Source organism: Pelodiscus sinensis, chromosome 6 (assembly GCF_052426305.1).
Source record: "Pelodiscus sinensis isolate ZL-2025 chromosome 6, ASM5242630v1, whole genome shotgun sequence".
NCBI classification, from domain to species: Eukaryota; Metazoa; Chordata; order Testudines; family Trionychidae; genus Pelodiscus; species Pelodiscus sinensis.
In genome coordinates this window covers 126,480,790-126,498,593 of record NC_143057.1, presented here as the reverse complement: position 1 = coordinate 126,498,593, position 17,804 = coordinate 126,480,790, and the positions used below count along the sequence as shown (strand labels likewise).

Genomic DNA, 17,804 nt, shown 5'->3' with positions numbered 1-17,804 from the left:
AACTGCCCCAGCGGGCGCCATGGCGCATGCAGGCGCCACGTTGGGGACCACTGATCTACAAGCTCTATTTGCTCAGGAATATACAAATGTTTCCCAAGTGTGAGATGGAGGTATACCTCTTGGGTACTTGCAAGGAGTCCCATGACAACAGTATGGACAGATGCATTTCCTGGAATCTTAGATATATTGTACATGAGAAGGAATCCTATGCTACTGTAATCTGACCTAGCCAAACCTATGAAAACGCAGAAATGATCCGAGTGGATTAAGGTTAGCGTTAGGATTAGGATTGGTTGAAACATCCTACACGTTAGCCTTTCCCAGGTTTGAAAGTTGGACCCACAGTAGGAATGTAACCGACTCGTTGTCTAGCCGAGTATCTGATAAGCAAAAGCTGCAGCAAGAGGGGCGGGGAGCAGGGAACCGGTGCTAAAAGGAGCCGACTTAAAAGTTGGTTCCCCCCAGCACTGTCTCCACAGGGGGCAGGGGGTCAGAAGGGTAGTGGGGACCGGGCGTGAGCCAGGAATCAACTGATTCCTGACTTGCACCTAGTTCCAGATGCTGCACCTCTGCTTTTTAATCTATTAAGAGCCTGCTGGCTTTTAATACATTTAAAAATCAGAAGCATAGCGGGGGGACCTGGCGTGAGCCGGGAAGCAGCTGGCTTGGTTTGTGCCAGGTTCCCCCTCCGTGCTGCACTTCAGGCTTTTAAATGTATAAAAAGCTGGCAGGTTCTTAATACATTTAAAAGGCTAAAGTGCAGCGGGGAGGGCGGGGGGAGAACCCAGAGTGAGCCGGGAATCAGCTGTCCGGGCTCGCGGTGGGTCCCCGCTGCTGCGCTTCAGCCTTTTAAATTATTAAGAGCTGGGCCAGGAGCTAATCTGGCTGCGGCTCCCCCGCTTATTATCTAATTGACTAGATGATGGAAAATCCATCAATTAGTCGATTCAACTAAAGTTAATATCCCTAGCCCACGGAGAGGAAACCTATCTAAGTTCAGCCTAAAATCAGCTTTGTCTGACTTCACTGTGGGATTAAGCACAAAAGGGGAAGAGGGAAGAAGTAAAGCGTCTGCTTAAAGCACCCCCATGTTCCGAACCAGGGTTGTGGCATTCCACGTTGAATCATCGGATCGTTGGACTGGAAGGGACCTCGAGAGGTCTTCTAGTCCAGTCCCCTGCCCTCACTGATTCCATCTCAGTGAATCAGATCCAGTTCGCTCAGTTCTTACATCAAAAGAGGCTTTTCTAATTGCCAGCCCTGCCAACTGAAAAAAACAAAACAAAAGAAAACAAACCCCCAAACACCCAGCTGGGATCATTTGGCTTGTTATGCCGTTGCCAGCAATAATGATGTGGCAATCAGAATTCAGGTGACAAGCCATTTTTTATCTGTCTATCTACCCATTCATCTATATGTCTTCTGTCACAAGTAGCAGTTAACCTCTTCCTTGTTGTTAAAGAGATAACAATCTCGCTCTCCTTTGACTGTGAAACTGAGCAGTCAGGATGTGGGAGGGAGCAAGAGGGATGTGCTGAAAACTAAATCCCAAAACAGAGTTCTGTATTTACTTCTGAATGCCACTAAACCCAGAGTCTCTTTCATCTCTTGTGTCAGTGAGTTCCATAGTCTAGGCTCAGCAGCTAGGGAAGTTCAGTCTCCTGTAATCATGAGTTTCCTTATTAGTCAAGAATTTGAAGGTTTCAATGGACAGTAGCTAGCTGTTATGGGAAATCAGGGTCATGGAGAGAGAGAGAGAGAGAGAGCAGATCCATTAATCAGGACCAATGTCATGCAGGGCTATGAACATTAGGACAAAGACCTTGAGTTAGGTGGGGAGCCAGTGCAGCGAGAAGAGCACTGAACTCATGTGGTCATGGAGATCTGGATAGTTGCGCTAAGAGTTTAGGGCCAAAGAGTAGCTGTCAATGTCTCCCTGTCATAGTGGGGAGGATACATCTCATGGAACCCCGCAGGCTTCCGTCCTAGGTCCTGTACTAGCCAATATTTTCATTCATGACTTGGATAGTGGCTTGAAGGATCTACTTGTTATATTTGCAGATGATACCGAGCTGGGATGGATTGCTACTAATTTAGAGGACAAGATTAGAATTCAAAATGAGCTTGACAAATGGGGTGACTAGTCTGGAATCAACGAGATGAAATGCAATGAACATCAGTGCACAGAGCTGCACATAGGAAGGGAATGGCAAGTGTACAAATGCAAAATGGGGAACAACTGGGCCGTAGGACTGCTGAAAAGCACCTGGTATTTACAGTAGACTGCAGATTGAATAGAAGTCAACATCGGAGGCTGTGGCTAAGAAGGCTAATATCAGTCTGGGTAAGGATTGTCCTAGGTAAGTCATGGGAGATAATTGTCTGGCTCTACTCAGACTGGTGAAGACCCATTTGGAGTCTGTGTCAAGCCCTGAGCACCACACCTAAGGAAAAATGTGGATAAATTGGAGAGTACAGAGGAGAGCAACAATGATAGAAGCCAGAGTTATTGACTCGAGTCCCACAACTTGAATTCTAGTCCAACTTAAATCGCTTAGGTGACTCGACTTGAGACTCGACTCGGGTTCATTGTTTGTGACTTGAGACTCGACTTGTGACTTGCTAATTTTGATAAATCGACTTGGTGAAAAAATTGTCCGAAAATGCCGATATGGATGGCTTGTACAAAAGTGAGTTGACATTTTTTAAATTAAGACTTGAGACTCAACTTGGGACTTGACTCAAAAGTGACTTTAGGGACTCGAGACTTGACTTGAGACTTGAACTGTAGTGACTTGAGACTCGACTTGGACTTGACAATGACGATTTGAAGACAACACTGATAGAAGCTTTAGGAAACCTGATCTATGAGGAAAGGTTAAAAAAAAAAAGAGGGCATGTTTTGTCTTGAGAAAAAGCAGACCAGGGGACGGGGGCAGAGGAACTGCTAACTGCCTTCAAATCTGTTAAGGGGTGTTATAAAGAGGACAGAGATTAATTATTCTCTGTGTCCGCTGACGGTAGGACAAGATATAATGGGCTTAATCTGCAGCCAGCAAGATTTAGGATGAACATTAAAGAAACTTTCTGGGTAGTTAAGGTCTGGAATAGGCATTCAAGGGAGGTGGAGGATATCCTGTCATTGGAGGCTTTCAAGAACACCTGTCAGGGACAGTTTCAGCACAGGGGGCTGGACTAGATGATCCCTCAAAGACCCTTCCAGCCCTTTATTTCTATGATTCTGTGACTACTACCTGAGACTGTACACCCCAGTCTTTCCCAGTGAATTCAGCGAGGCTGCAAGTTGGTTCGATGACTGGCATGGTAGTGCTAATGCTAACCTAGAAGGTAGGACAGACTCAACTTCACTCTCCCAGAGCTGCCCTGGCTCAGAATGGTGTCCCTCTGTTTTCAGAGGCTGGAAACGGATGACAGGGGAGGGATCAATTGATAATTCCCTGTTCTATTCACTCCCTTTGGGGCATCTGGCATCGACCATTGTCTGCAGACAGGATACTGGGCTAGATGGGCCTTTGGTCTGACCCAATATGGCAGTTCTGATGTTCTTATTTTTAATTTACTTCAGTGTAAGCGAGAGGTGAATCAATTCATCAGGGAGTAGAGACATTGGCATTTATAGTCACTGTTATGACCATCGCCACACTTTGAGCAGAGATAACCAGGCAAAAGGGAAAACAATAGAATATAGCTGGCAGATGAATGGATTCCATATTGCATGCCAATATTTTCTTCAGTATGAAAATTCCACTTGTAGGGCAGGCAGAGCGGAAACTGCATATAGTTCAGCCTGCCGGATTGCAATGTCTCCCCCGCACCTCCAAATGAATCCATTTCAAATTTTGTCATGAAAAGAACATTCCAAAGAACCTTACGTGTGGGACCATCAGAATGTTTCATTTTGCTACTGTCATTTTGATTAGTTTGGTTTTGATTTCCTATGACGTTGAAGTATCCAATGGGGTATGTTGTATGTAAAGTTAAATGTAATATAGAGAATGAAATATTTAAATGAACATTTTAATGTAGTATGCAGGTTGACACGGAATGAATCAAAACAACAGCACTTGAAATGAACGGTTTTGACACCATTGAAATGAAATGTGTCAATTTTTCCCCATTGGAAAAAAAATGGCCAGCATTGGCACATGCCCATGAAACATTCCGATTTGGAGGAAACCGGATTTTTCAAGGAACGCTTTTTACAACCTGCTGGCCACTACTGAACGCAACATCATCAAACCTTCTGAATTATGTTGCCCTCCAGTAGCCACAGCCCAGAGCGGACGTAAACATGTCTCCCACAAGCATGGAAGTTTCCACAGGTTACCAGTAACGCCTGTTGATGTTACACAGCAGATGGAGGCTGGCTCCAAAGTGAGGAAGCATTTTCTGGGCGGTGTGTAACCGGAGCGAGGTGAATACAGTGCAATAAGGGTGACTTGCTATGTGTGGAACAGAGAACTGCCTGTTTACTTACCTTCTCTCTGTTGCTGGGGGATCATGGGAGGTGGCTGTGGAAACGCTTGGCTAATCTGACCATAAGCAGCAGGATAAGCAGCTATAGGAGAAAGAAGGGGAGAGAAGAAAGATAGGAAGATTTCAGCCCAGGAGTGTCAAGATCTTTCATCTCAATAACCACACAAAGCTGTATTTATACTCCTCCCAGACATTTTTGGTAGCAATAGCCACATGGGGGAGACGCATGTGTCCAAATGGCAAGGATAACACAGTGCAGGTTATGATATCAGGCTCTGGCAGGTTTGTGAGTTCTTTGCTATGGGCACTGATAATCACTTGGGGCATGTCTACACTAGCCCCCTAGTTCGAACTAGGGAGGCTAATGGAGGCATTCGAAGTTGCAAATCAAGCCCGGGATTTAAATATCCCGCGCTTGATTTACATCTTCCTGGCCGGTCGCCATTTTTGAAATTTACAAGACCGGACTAACTGCCCGCGTCTACACGCGGCAGGGACCCGGTAGTTCGAAATAAAGCCCTGGTTCAAATTACCTGTTGAACTTCATTCCAGGAGGAATAACAGGTAATTTGAACCAGGGCTTTATTTCAAACTACCAGGTCCCTGCCACGTGTAGAGGTGGGCAGTTAGTCTGGACTTGTAAATTTCAAAAATGGCGACCGGCCGGGAAGATGCAAATCAAGCGCGGGATATTTAAATCCCGGGCTTGATTTGCAACTTCGAATGCCTACATTAGCCTCCCTAGTTTGAACTAGGGGGCTAGTGTAGACATACCCTTGGACTTAGCAGCCAGGTCCTCAGCTTGTGGAAAGTGGTGGAACCCTGTTAAGGTCAACGGAGTTAAAGATGCAGCCCTTCATTTGATTCAGAAATGGACAGGTGGATTTCTGGATTTATAACCATGAGTCTCAGATTGGTTGTTTGCTTAACAGGCAAATAAAAGGCAACATCCTGCCCTGAAGAACTCCCAAACAAACAAGGCCCTTCTGCAGCACTGAAGGACTTTAACAGCCTTAAAAAAAAAGCTAGCTAAGTTCATGGAGGTAAGGTCCATTAATGCTTATGAGCCGGGATGGGCAGGGATGGTGTCTCTAGCCTCTGTTTGCTAGAGTCTGGGAATGGGCAACAGGGGCGGGATCATGTGATGATTTCCTGTTCGGTTCACGCCCTTTGGGGCATCTGGCGTTGGCCACTGTCAGCTGAGAGGATACTGGGCTAGATGGACCTTTGGTCTGACCCAGTTTGGCCGTTCTTATGTTCTGTGAGCGAGAGACAACAGATGGGTCGATTTTCGATTGGCTCATGAGGTGCGGCTGGCGAAGGCGCCTTAAACTATTGCACGGATTTGCTGGATACCCAGCAGTGTGGAGGCAGGCTGGCTAGGGGACTTTGGGGAACGTGCCTTCCAGTGTCTGCCACATGATCACGTCACTTCAAGCTCTTCCGGCTGTCTGATCAGTGGGTGTCAGCCACCGAAAGGGAAGGGCTGTTTACATGCTTGTGGGGCGGATCTAGGGTGGAGATCTGGGGCTGAGGGCTTCCTCCCACAGGGAAGGTGGTTGCTGGATGGGGTTTTTCACCTACACAGCGAAGAGTAGCTTGGCCGGGGAAAGGTTCAGTCACAGAGTCTCAGGGAACCCAGGCTGACTTCACACCGCACAGCCATGGCTCCGGCTTTGGGGACCTCGATTTGTCCTTTTTGTGTGTTATGTTGCCATGGTGATGGGGCCCCCTTTTGGGTAAACCAGCTGACATTGGGGCCACTGAAATACCCTTCCTATGGAGACAGACTCATGCATGGACTCTCACACAAACACACACACGCTCACTCTCCCTGTGCTTCCCGCTCATCTGAGGAAGTGGGTTTTGCTCATGGAAGCTCATGATATTTTTGTGAGTCTCTAAGGTGCCACAAGACTACTCGTTATCACACCAACACATTCACACTCATGCCGCTACACCTCCGATGGTCTCTCACACACTCATTCTGATCCTTTTACGCGCTCAGACCAAAGACTGTCTCACACCTGTTCCCCTCCTCCATGTGGAAGCAGTGACTAGCTGAGGAACAATTTTTGCCACACACAGTTCCCCGCTGGAGGGGCAAAGGGAGCCATTTGGTAGCACAGCCAGCGGATTACATGCCGGGCTCTCGGCAACACGGCATCAGGGCTGTCGGCGCCCCAGAGAGAGAGGGAAAGGGTACACGTGTGTGCTGAGGGGTTAATTAACAGCTCAAAGGGTTGAGCTGCCGCCCATCCATCAGACTTCACGAGCCATAAATGACAATAACTAAAACACCAGCAAATGAAGCCTTACATGGAGAATTAAATTAAGTTCCCAGATACAGCCTTGACATGAGATAATAGCCATTCCTCAGCGGCAGCCTGCGACCGCTCCAGTTGCCACAGGAAATAATGACTTCGGGGTTGCGGCTTCCTCAGGGTGGTAACACGGGTCACCTCACGAGGGGCCGTCGAATACACTCCGCACCCGGTTATGCCGGCTCGTGTCAGTCCGTCAGCTTCAAAGGAGCCAACCTGCACGGATGCTGGCATGACGGGGGAGCAGGGGCTGGACTCGTCGGGAAGCTGCTGGGAAATTGAAACCAGTGTCTCATGGGGGAAAGGTTGGGAGAGGTTGTGTGAGGCTCTGCCTTTGGCACCCTCCTCCGGCTGCTGGGCAAGGGAGACATTTGCATAGCGAGCATGGAAAGCGGGCAGCTGTGGGGCGTACAGGCCCGATTTTGCTCTCACACACAGCGGTGTAAATCGGCACTATCGTAAGGGCCGGATCCAGCTCCTTTTGGAGTCAAGAAGAGCAGGATTGGGCCGTAAAACCGAAGCCAGGTCTGTCTGTTTCGTTTTGGGAGGAATTTCAAGTTTAACATGTGAATTTCATGGTGCGGCCCCTGGAAACGGTTCTCTTCTTCCCCTCCCCCATTCCCTCAGGCATGTTCAGAGATTAAAGGCTTTGGGGACATGAAAGGTTTATTGGGAGAAAGTGTTAATACTAACGACCTGCGTACTGCTGCACTCCAGCGTAGGCTTGCTGCAAGGGGTCTGCCGCAGTGGGGCTCTGTGCTGTGGAGACAGAAAAGAGAGAGAGAGGGGATAAAGGCATTAAAATACCACACTTCCACTGGCTTTTTTCTTCTGCTCAAGTGGTTTGGGGGCAGGATGGATGAACCTGGAGAGAGAAACTTACGGAAAAGGTCCAGGACATGCACCGCATACAACACAGTACACAAGGCTTTACCTGCCCATGAATGAAGACGGGGCTTGTCAGCCCTGGTCAGATGTGAACCTATGGTTTCAGGGTGGAGAGGTCATCCAGCACATCCCTGGGGATGGGCTGGGGGAGGGAGGGAAAGGAACTGAAATGAAACAGAGCTGAACAGATGCTGGTCCTGAAAATGGGATGAACGTCTCATCAGAGCCTTGATATGCAAATTGGACACCATCTAGTTTGGCCTGAACAGCTCTCCTCAAAGTCAACACCCGACTGACATCAAAAGTATGGGACACTTCCGGCTTACTCAGTTAGCCTCATTAGCACCGGGATGACAACTGACAGGCAATTTTTTTCTCCCTCTCCCTTCTTATTCTGAGCGTCCCCCTTTTTTCTCCACTCAAGCTCATCTGAAGAAGTGGGGTTTGCCCACACAAGCTCATGATACTATAGCCATACATTTGTTAAGTTCTAAGGGTACGTCTACACTGCCCTTATGGAAGTTCCCGAAAGAGCTACCCTGCATCTTAACATGTCGCCCATATTTCAAAATATTTTTCGAAATAACGGGTGCGCTAGTTTGGCATCCCGGTAACCCTCGTTCCACAAGGGTTAAAGGAGGTCTCAAAACAGCATGCTATTTCGAAATTTGATGCTGTGTAGATGCACCAAATGTCAAAATAAGCGATTTCAAAATAGATTCCAAATAAGATACGCAATTTGCATAGAGCAAACTGCGTATCTTATTTCGAGTTCAGGGTGCTGTGTAGACACACCCTAAGGTGCCACACTATTCATTTTCTCTGGCGACTTCTGCTATTTCCCACTCCTACCATGAGAACCCACCCTGTACGATGTTGGGACTTCCACCTTGCACTGCCCGGCAAAAGGTGACCCTACACATGCCTGTTTTATCTAGTTAGCAGCACTGCTGCACACATCAAATTTTCTTGCACTCAGCTGCACCCCCCGCATCGTCTCGGGACAAACCTTTCTCCCTTCTCCTCTGGAACGTCTCTCATTCCTTTCCTGGAAGTGGAGAGGCACCCAGTAAAACCAGAAAAAGCCAAGAAAGAACGGGCCTTCAGAACCAGGCCTCTCCTTCATTTGTGTGCTGTAGCTTGGATGTTACCCAACCGTATCGGTCACAAGATGGATGCTGCAGGCATAATGCGCTGAGGCAAGAACCCAAGACTTGATGAGTACCTTTAATTTTTCTTACATACAATGCACATTTCAGACTGAGGAGTGGGACATGGGAGGCAGACGGTGTGAATGACAGGAAGAGCTGGGATTTGGAAGACAAGTCATTATTTTCCTTATAATAATCAGCACTAAAGAAAGCCTTGAACTTAAGGGTGGGCAAGAGGCGGTCAGCAGGCTGGATTCGGCCCACAAAGCCACCAGATCAAACCTGAAGCCACCTCGCTGGGCCTCTTAGGCAGAGAGCAGCTGCAGCTGCTTTAAAGGCTCGCTGCTCTGTGCTCTGGACGCTGGGGAGGGAGGAAAGAGGCTTCGTGCACTCTCCTGGCCCCCCAGCAAAATCTCTCAGTTCCCATTGGCCAGTTTCTGACCAAAAGGAGCTGAGAAATTTTGCTGAGGGCAGGGACAGCGTATGACGCTTCCTCCTCCCATCCCCCCAAACCCAGACCAGAGCCATTGGAGCAGCCAGCGACTGCAGCTCAGATTCCTGCAGGGCTGTTGGCTGGGAGCTGCCTAGGTAAGCGCTTCCCAGACAGAGCCTGCCTCTGGCGCCCCTCCCCATCTTTCCTGACCCTGGCCACCACCCAAACTCTCTGTACCCCTTTCTACCAGGTCACAACTCCCTCCCAGACTCTGTTCCCCCTCCTAAATTCCCTCCCCGTGCCAAAATCCCCTTCTGGACCCATACCTCCATGTGGACCCTGCCCCCCAAGTCTCTGCCTCAGATCAACCCCCTCCTTCACCCAAACGCCCTCTCAGATTTCACCCCCCTCCTGCATCCTAGGCCCCTACCATGAGCTCCCTTCCACACCCAATCTCCATCCCAGACCCAGCAACCCCCCCATCGAAATGCAGCCCTTGACCACTTGCCAAAATCTTGGAGTGACCCTCCCATTAAAAATGATTGCCCACCCCTGACCTAGATGCTTGGGGCCAAATCCTCATGAACTCTAGACACAACTTTGGTGCTTGTGCCCATCTCTAGCTAAAAGTTATCCAACTTTTTATCACTGCTATGTATTTGTATTACTCCAGCACCTCAGGACCTCCCTGTGCCACGCACTGTACAAACCCAGCACAAGAAGACAGTCCCTGCTCCAAGAAGCTTAACATTTTAGCATAGAACAACTGGTGAACAAAGGCAGACAGATGAGAAACGGAGGAGAACAAAAATGCCTTTCATCCCTAAAAGTCTCCTTGTGCCCTTTACAAAACCTGTCTTAACCCTCTGTAGACAGGCAGCCACCTCTATGGCAGAATATGCCAGCTGTTTCAAAAGGCATAGTAGGGTTGGTTGACAGTTTTAGGAAGAGGAAGCAGCCAATCTCTGTGTAAACCTCTTAGTCACCTTCCTGGCTTCAAAGTGCATTTTCTCTCTACACAAACCTCCCTCCTGCTCTACTAAAAGTGTTTGTTTTTGTGAAACTTTGAAGTTTAGTTCAAGTACAGCCAGAGCTGGTAGGGTTTTTTTTTTCCCTTTTTCCCTATGGTTGATGAAGAAAAAAATGTTGGCTAAGCTCTTTCTTTATCTGCAGCCATAAAATATTTAAAGCAAAGCTTGACTGAACCTCCAGTCCAAATGTCACCTTGGCCCTAATATTTCACTTCTTGTTATGAGTTTAATTTGTATTTATTGGTGCTGCATGGTTTTACATTTACGTAGCCCTGCCAGGCTTTGTACTTTTAAGATGATCCCTTAGGGAAGAGTGCCTTTCTCCCTCCCTTGTCTCCTTTCTCTGAGAATGGAGGCGTGGCTGGAGGCAAGGACTCAGATGGTGCAGCTGATGTGGAGGTCTAGCAAGAAAGGCTGGTTGCCCTTGATAAGGCTAAGGAAAGAAATGGTCTATGTGATAGGGAGGGATGAAACCTGGCTCTTACAGGCTGTGTAGTTTCCCCATGTGTTGTCCTTCCCATCCGATTTTAGCTCAAAGAATGTTATTAACCATGATGGAGGTCTACCAGGTCTCCTAGTTGACTTGTCTCACCAGGGTTTGGGACAAGGGAAGAGGCAAGTTGCACAGATCTTCAAAGGCAGAAACCAACTCTGGATAGCTTTCGGAGTTAGTTTGAAGGGCTTCCTTTGGCTGGTTGGGCTGCCAAAGTGGACTCTGCGGATGGGAATGGGTCATGTGAGTGAAAGCGTAGAGCGGGGAGCAGATGTCAAGGTTTATGAGAGCCAGCTCTGCCATGGACAAGCGGAGAATGAATCTCTTAGGATGTGTCTTCACTGAGATGGCAGGCCAGTAGGACGTGAATTAGCTGGCCCAGGTTTTATAACCCAGGACTTGAGCATCCACACTCATTTGTAAACCCAGGTTAGGAATCGCTGACTCCTGGGTCCCAGCTGGAGGCTCCAGCTGGATTGTGTAGGTCCAAGTTTAACCAGCCACATCTCAGACTTCCTTATGCCCTCCCAAAATGTGTTCATTCTGGCTCTTGGTGCATTGTTCGGTGTGGGATAACATCACCATCTACCACACTAAGGGTATGTCTACACTAGCTCGTTAGTTCGAGCTAGGTAGGCAAATGAGGGCAACCGGAGTTGCAAATGAAGCCCGGGATTTAAATATCCCGGGCTTCATTTGCATCTTCCCAGGCGCCGCCATTTTTAAATCCCCCTTAGTCCGAACTCTGTGCCCGCGGCTACACGTGGCACGGAGTAGGTAGTTCGAATTAGGATCTCTAATTCGAACTACTGTTACTCCTTGAGGTGTACCGGTAGTTCGAATTAGAGATCCCAATTTGAACTACCTACTCCGTGCCACGTGTAGCCGTGGGCCCGGAGTTCGGACTAAGGGGGATTTAAAAATGGCGGTGCCCGGGAAGATGCAAATGAAGCCCAGGATTTTTGAATCCCGGGCTTCATTTGCAACTCCGGTTGCCCTCATTTGCCTACCTAGCTCGAACTAACGAGCTAGTGTAGACATACCCTAAGTGTCCAGAGGACAAAGAACGCCAGCTTGTGGGATTCTGTTGGTGGACTCCCAGGGCACAAGTCCAGCCGGGCTGTGTCTACAGTACAAAGCAATAGGATGGGAACCGTTGGGTTCTAGCTTGACCCCATGATACCCTGGGACTCTGGGTCTGAGATACAGGTTAGTACAACATATGTGTAGATGGAATGAATGTTAGGCTTGAGGCTGACTTTGAACCCTGGGCTTACATCACCACACTATGGTCTTATTCTGTGCTCCTACACAGATTTTTGCCCACCCACCTATAACCTTCAAGAACATGCTAACTTATGCTTTGAACCATCAGGTTAGGCTGAAACAAGGACACCGTTGCCCTTGACAAGGCTAAGAAAAGACACTCAATCTGCAATAGGGCAGCTACAGAGCTCTCCCAAAACTCCAAGGGTCTGTAAGAACCGGGTTGTATCCATCCTATGTGTCATCCTTCCCATGTGATTTTAGCTGACGTGTGGAAGAATGTTATTAACCATAATGGAGGTCTACCAGATCTCCTCGTTGACTGGTTTGCAATGAGGGTTTCGGGAAGATCACCCGAGTGCTGAGTGACCTGCAGTGCCTTCCCACAATTCCCCCTAAGGGAACGAGTTCTTCTGTAATTGCCGAGGAAAGAATCTTGGAGAGTTTCAGTGCAAAGAACCAAGGTCTATGCCCTCAGGTACATGCAGGGTGAGCGAGAAATAGTGAAGATACAGTTGTGAAGGGAGGCTTAGCGGTGGAGATGCTCGCACCAGGGCTAGGTTAGCCTGAATGCTCTGCGGCAGGCAGCCATCAGATGGGCTAACAGTGTCGCGCAGAAATGCCCTTAACATAGACGTGCCTGAGATTATCGATATGTGAAATGGGTAAGGTTTCCAAATAGGGCTGAGTCCAAACCTTGTGTGCGAGGTGCCACCTCCCAGTGACCATGGGAATAGCTCAAGGTGCTACTAACAGCACCCTCGCTCCCCGCCGGTGAGTGGGGTACATGTGTGGACTACCACCATGTGGAAACATTCTCGAGAAACATCTTTTGTCCAAATTTGTGAACGAAGCAAAATAGAAAACATGTTGCAAAGATGGTGCCAGTCTATGTAGGCTCCTAGTTAGGGGACCCTGGAGCTTCTAGGTTTTGTGGAACCAGGCCAGCTGGCCAGGGACCCCACAGTTGCACCCCCTTGCACAAAGAATCCACAGCTATATGGAATGATCTTTTCTCTGCACAGCTTTCATCTGGCGCCTGAGGCCCAGAAAGGCCCATGATGGCCGGCTTGGCAGATGTGACAAGTGCTGGCAGCCCCTGCGGAAGCTCCTCATCAACTCTGACAATCAGACTTTGTCCACTACCACACAGCCGCTCAGTGGCAGAGCTAGGAAGAACAGCAGGCATCCTGAGAACCTATAGTCCTTGGTCTGCCTCCACCATCTACGGGAAGCCCACATTGCCTATAAACCATTTTCTCAGCCTCAGGGCCAAGGCCATCAGCTCAGGGAACTTAATTTTAAATTACTTTTAACCTTTTAAGATTAAATATTAAAAACAGCCAAATGTTTTATTGAAAGGGTTTGGAACTACAGGCCCCGGAGAGCAGCTCCAGTCCCTCCCACGCAAAGCTTTTAGAGCTCGTAATTTTCCTCCGCCTTCAGGCGACTTGCTAGCCTGGGTGTTATCTAATCCTCCAGCTGTGGGTTTCTCACTTGTATCGGGGACATTGCTCCCTCCCCAGCCCGAAGTGCATTGAAGTCAATGGCAAGCGCCTCTATTGATTTCAGTAGGCTTTGCATTAGGCCCCGGCGATGTCACCGATAGGCAAGGAAGATAAAAGATTCTAGTGCTTCCACCTTGCTGCTGGCACCTTGCCTTAAGTTCAGACCCAGCCTCTCTGTACAGACCTGCCAGCCGGACAGAGATGACACCCCGTATTGCCACACTTGCTTAGAGACAACATTCCAGGAGCTTGAGGCTCTGGGAACCGGAAAAACCATCTTAATTCAGTACAGGTTGAACCTCTCTAGTTCAGCACCCTTGGGACCTGACTGGTGTTGAACCAGAGAATTTGCCAGACTACGGGAGGTCAATATTGTCTGGCAGCATGAGAAACACTTGCCTTGCTGACTGGGTTCTTAAAAGACATTAAGGGATAAATTAGAGCTAAATAACAGCTCAGAACACTCAGAGCCAGGGTGGGTGGCTGTAAATAAACTTTACAGGCCTGTGGGACACTTGGCCACACCCATAATGAGTGGACATCCAGCTAACTAAAATCACGCCGGACCACGGATGTTGCCGGACCAGAGAGTTCTGGATTGCAGAAGTTCAGTCTGTACTTCATTCCTTGCTGAGGCCCCTTGGAAACAACCACAAGGCTGAAGAGTGGTAGTACAACGATATCCCTGGCTACATCCTAATCTATGGGGAATGAACCTCAGACCGCTGGATCCGAAAGCTTCTAGTGCTTGAGCGGAAGGGCCCCTGCTTCCTTAGCTCGAAAGCGATAGCAATTTCATAAAGCGCTCAGCCCAGACGTGGCACTAGAGGGAGACAGAGCCATGCTGGGTTAACAAGGGCTGCAGCCCTCTTGTGTGTCGTGTGACGAAGCTCCTCCTCAGCCGTGGTGGGTCCTGCACTGTCAGGCAGATGACTTGCCTCAGAGACTCAAAGCAGCCCTCAATTTAGACACCAGCTGGCTGTTTGCTGAGCTACTCTCATCATTGGCCAGCATGGGAAAAAGGCGGGAAACCAAACTTCATAGTTTCTGTGGCCCCTCCAAGTGATACTGGGCAGGACAAAGATCAGTACTGAGGCCAGGTTTTTTCTAGAATTGGTGGTGGGGAGGACTGGGGGACTGGGTCTGTCCTCTACTCCAGGTTCCTGCCCAGGGACCTTGTAATTGCAGCTGTCTGTAATATCTCTGGTAACAGCTGTGTGACAGCTACAAATATCTGGCCCTCTCCACAGCGTTTCCCAGCACCTTCCTTACCTCAGGTTCTTCCTCCTGGTACCTGCTTTCACTTTCTCCTCTCAGACTCTCCACAGCTCCTTCGCTCCTCAAATGCCTCATGTACTCAGAGGGCTCATCTAGACTATGCCAAAGTTCCGAAAGTTCCAATCTCGCTTTCGAAAGCAAAAGTAGTTGGGGCACCTTTTTTTCAGCAACCCCCCTTTTGCAAAAAGCTGTGTAAACCTCGTTTTTTGAGGAAGAGCGGCTTTTCGAAAAAGGGGGAAGGTGCCGAAAAAATCACGTCCCGATTACTTTCACTTTCGAAAGCTCTAATCGGAAGAAGATATGCAAATTCCGCAGGAATTTGCATATCCTCTCTCGGAACTTCAGGGTAGTCTAGACATACCCTGAGCTACCAAAAAGGGAGCCCTTTTTAACCAGTCTCAACTGGTTCTTCATTGGCCCCAGGTGTTCTGACTCATCTGACTCACTTGATTCTTGATTCTGGAAACCTCCTACTTGGCTCCAGGTGACTTAAATTGGCCTGATTGGTTCTGGCAAGTTCCTGCTGGTTCTAAATTAGCCTTTGTTACTTCACCCTGAGAACTGGAACTTACTCAATCTAAGACTAATACACATCCCTTCAACCACTCTCCTGCATCCCTATGACCGGACCCCATCACATTGTTTACCTACGAATGAAATGAAACAGGAGTTTAAACTGAACATGGGCCTCAGCCACCCAATTCAGATGGAGATTCAAATTTTCGCCATGTTTGGTTGAATTTGGATCCTGGGTTTTGACTGGGGTGCGGCTCATATCTCTAGCTAAAGTTCAAAATGAGGGGGGTGTCTGAATTAATTTCTGGGTGCTAGCATAGGACTGTGTGCAGGAATTGGTTTTATTACTCACCATTAACACATAATCCACATTTTAGAGGGGCTAATCCCTGGGTATGCAGGATTCTTTAGTACTGGCAGGGTTCAGTGGTGGTAATGGAGCAATTCTACTAATTGGTGGCATTTCCCTCCCTTGCCTTCCTGTGTAGTGACCCACTTCACTTTTCTGTAGCTTTGTCTTCTGCTTCCAAAACTAACTGAAGCTGAAGTTAGCATGGGGCCAGGTGTTGGCCTGACAGCACTGGAACATGATGGGCCAAATTCAGAGATGCTGCACACAGACGTCTAAGTTGGACACACTTTCAATCAAACACCCTTGCCATCAGACTAACACTGATCTCACATCCCCTCTGCCGATGTACAAGGGCGTCCCAGCTGGTGTCACACGATGAGGCTCTGGATGATGATGTCAGTCAGAATGGGAGAGAGGACACTGTTTACAGCAGATCTCAAAAGGCAGAGGTTGCGCGTTAGCTCTGCAGTCCTCAGACGCTGTGTATCAGCATAGCTCAGGTGGCTTCAGGCTGAAGGATCTGGCCCAGTCAATGCAAGAGAAAGGTGCTCCGTGCACACAGATGTTAATAGTAACTTTGGCTGGCAGCTCAGGGCAAGAAATTGAGGCAAAGAGATTGCCTTGATATTAATTTGGTCATTTCCATATCTCTACGGGAAAAGTCCTGCTTAGCTACAAGATGATCCTGGCCAAGATGACACAAGGTGACCATGGCAGATGACCTTCCAAAAACCTGGAGACATAAAGCAAGCCAATGACCTACTTTACGACCATAAATATAAATTTAACGCAGGCAGCACTTATTCATGAGGCAGAAGTCAAGAAACGACTCCCAAGTCCTTCAAAGAAAGTAGATCCATTAATGTCACTTTCTGAATCTTCTACCCAATGCCAAACATCCCCCCCCCAAAAAAACCCCACGCAACAAAACAAAAAAAACAGCAACCCCAAAGCAACCGCAGAGATGAATTCCCAAAGTCAGCACGAAATCCCAATACTTTAAAATTAATGTCAGGAAATTTTCATACTGCTGTAATGTTATCGGCTTTTTAAAGGGACACAGCTGCTTTCAGATCTGATATTTAGCTTCACTAGGAACAAGTGGCTCACAGAACCTCTAGGCTGCATCTAGATTTGCATGATTTTCCGGAAATGCCGGAAATGATCGGAACAGAGCGTCTAGATTGGCACGGACACTTTTCCACAAAAGCACTTTTTGTGGAAAAGTGTCTGTGCCAATCTAGACGCACTTTTCCACAAAAAAGCCCCGATGGCCATTTTCGCGATCGGGGCTTTTTTGCGGAAAACAAATCTGAGCTGTCTACACTGGCTCTTTTGCACAAAAGCTTTGCGCAAAAGGGACTTTTGCCTGAATGGGAGCAGTATAGTATTTCCTCAAGAAGCACTGATTTCTTACAGTAGGAAGTCAGTGCTTTTGCAGAAATTCAAGCGGCCAGTGTAGGCAGCTGGCAAGTTTTTCCAGAAAAGCGGCTGATTTTCCGGAAAAACTGGCCAGTCTAGACACAGCCAATATGTTTTCTTAACAAGAAATTAAGGGAAAACTGTACTTTGAAAAAGATGTAATAAATGCCCCATTTCTCCTGGAGAAACATAACAGATGCAGGTTAGCCAGTGTTTGGAAACTAAAAGGTTAAACTGAATACATAGAAAAAAGGCTGCCTTCTGTTCTCCGAGGATGCATCTACACAACACTCTAAACTCGATATAAGATACGCTTAAGATACGCGAAATGAGATATAGCTTATTTTGAAATTTGGCGCATCTACACAGTGCCAAATTTCAAAATAACATACTATTTTGAGCGATCCCTTAACCTTCATGGAACAAGGGTTACCGGGATGCTGAAATAGCATGCCCGTTATTTTGAAAAATATTTGGAAATAACGGGCAGCTAGTGTAGACATGGGGTAGCTATTTCAAGCTATCCCAAAATAGCCGTGCAGTGTAGATATATCTCTATATATCAGAGTAACTCAGTAGGAGCTGAACTGAAGTCACTAGAGAGTTACACTGGGGTAGATGAGATGATGAAGATTAAGTCCTGGT

The 17,804-nt window shown here is 47.9% G+C and overlaps 1 protein-coding gene across 9 annotated transcripts in view; it reads right to left on the bottom strand.

Annotated features, from left to right (window-relative positions):
* CELF4 (CUGBP Elav-like family member 4) overlaps nt 1–17,804 on the bottom strand; it is a 1,004,675-nt gene that overhangs the window by 91,596 nt on the left and 895,275 nt on the right. For 5 of the 9 annotated variants that reach the window (XM_075932764.2, XM_089779469.1, XM_075932765.2 and 2 more), the window contains exons 9-10: nt 7,515–7,580; nt 4,499–4,579 (exon numbers count right to left, since the gene is read on the bottom strand). In XM_075932764.2, the coding sequence (XP_075788879.1) occupies nt 4,499–4,579; nt 7,515–7,580 (147 nt within the window). The remainder of the gene's footprint in view (nt 1–4,498; nt 4,580–7,514; nt 7,581–17,804) is intronic. The other 4 variants (XM_014573598.4, XM_075932766.2, XM_075932768.2 and 1 more) reach the window with 1 other exon arrangement.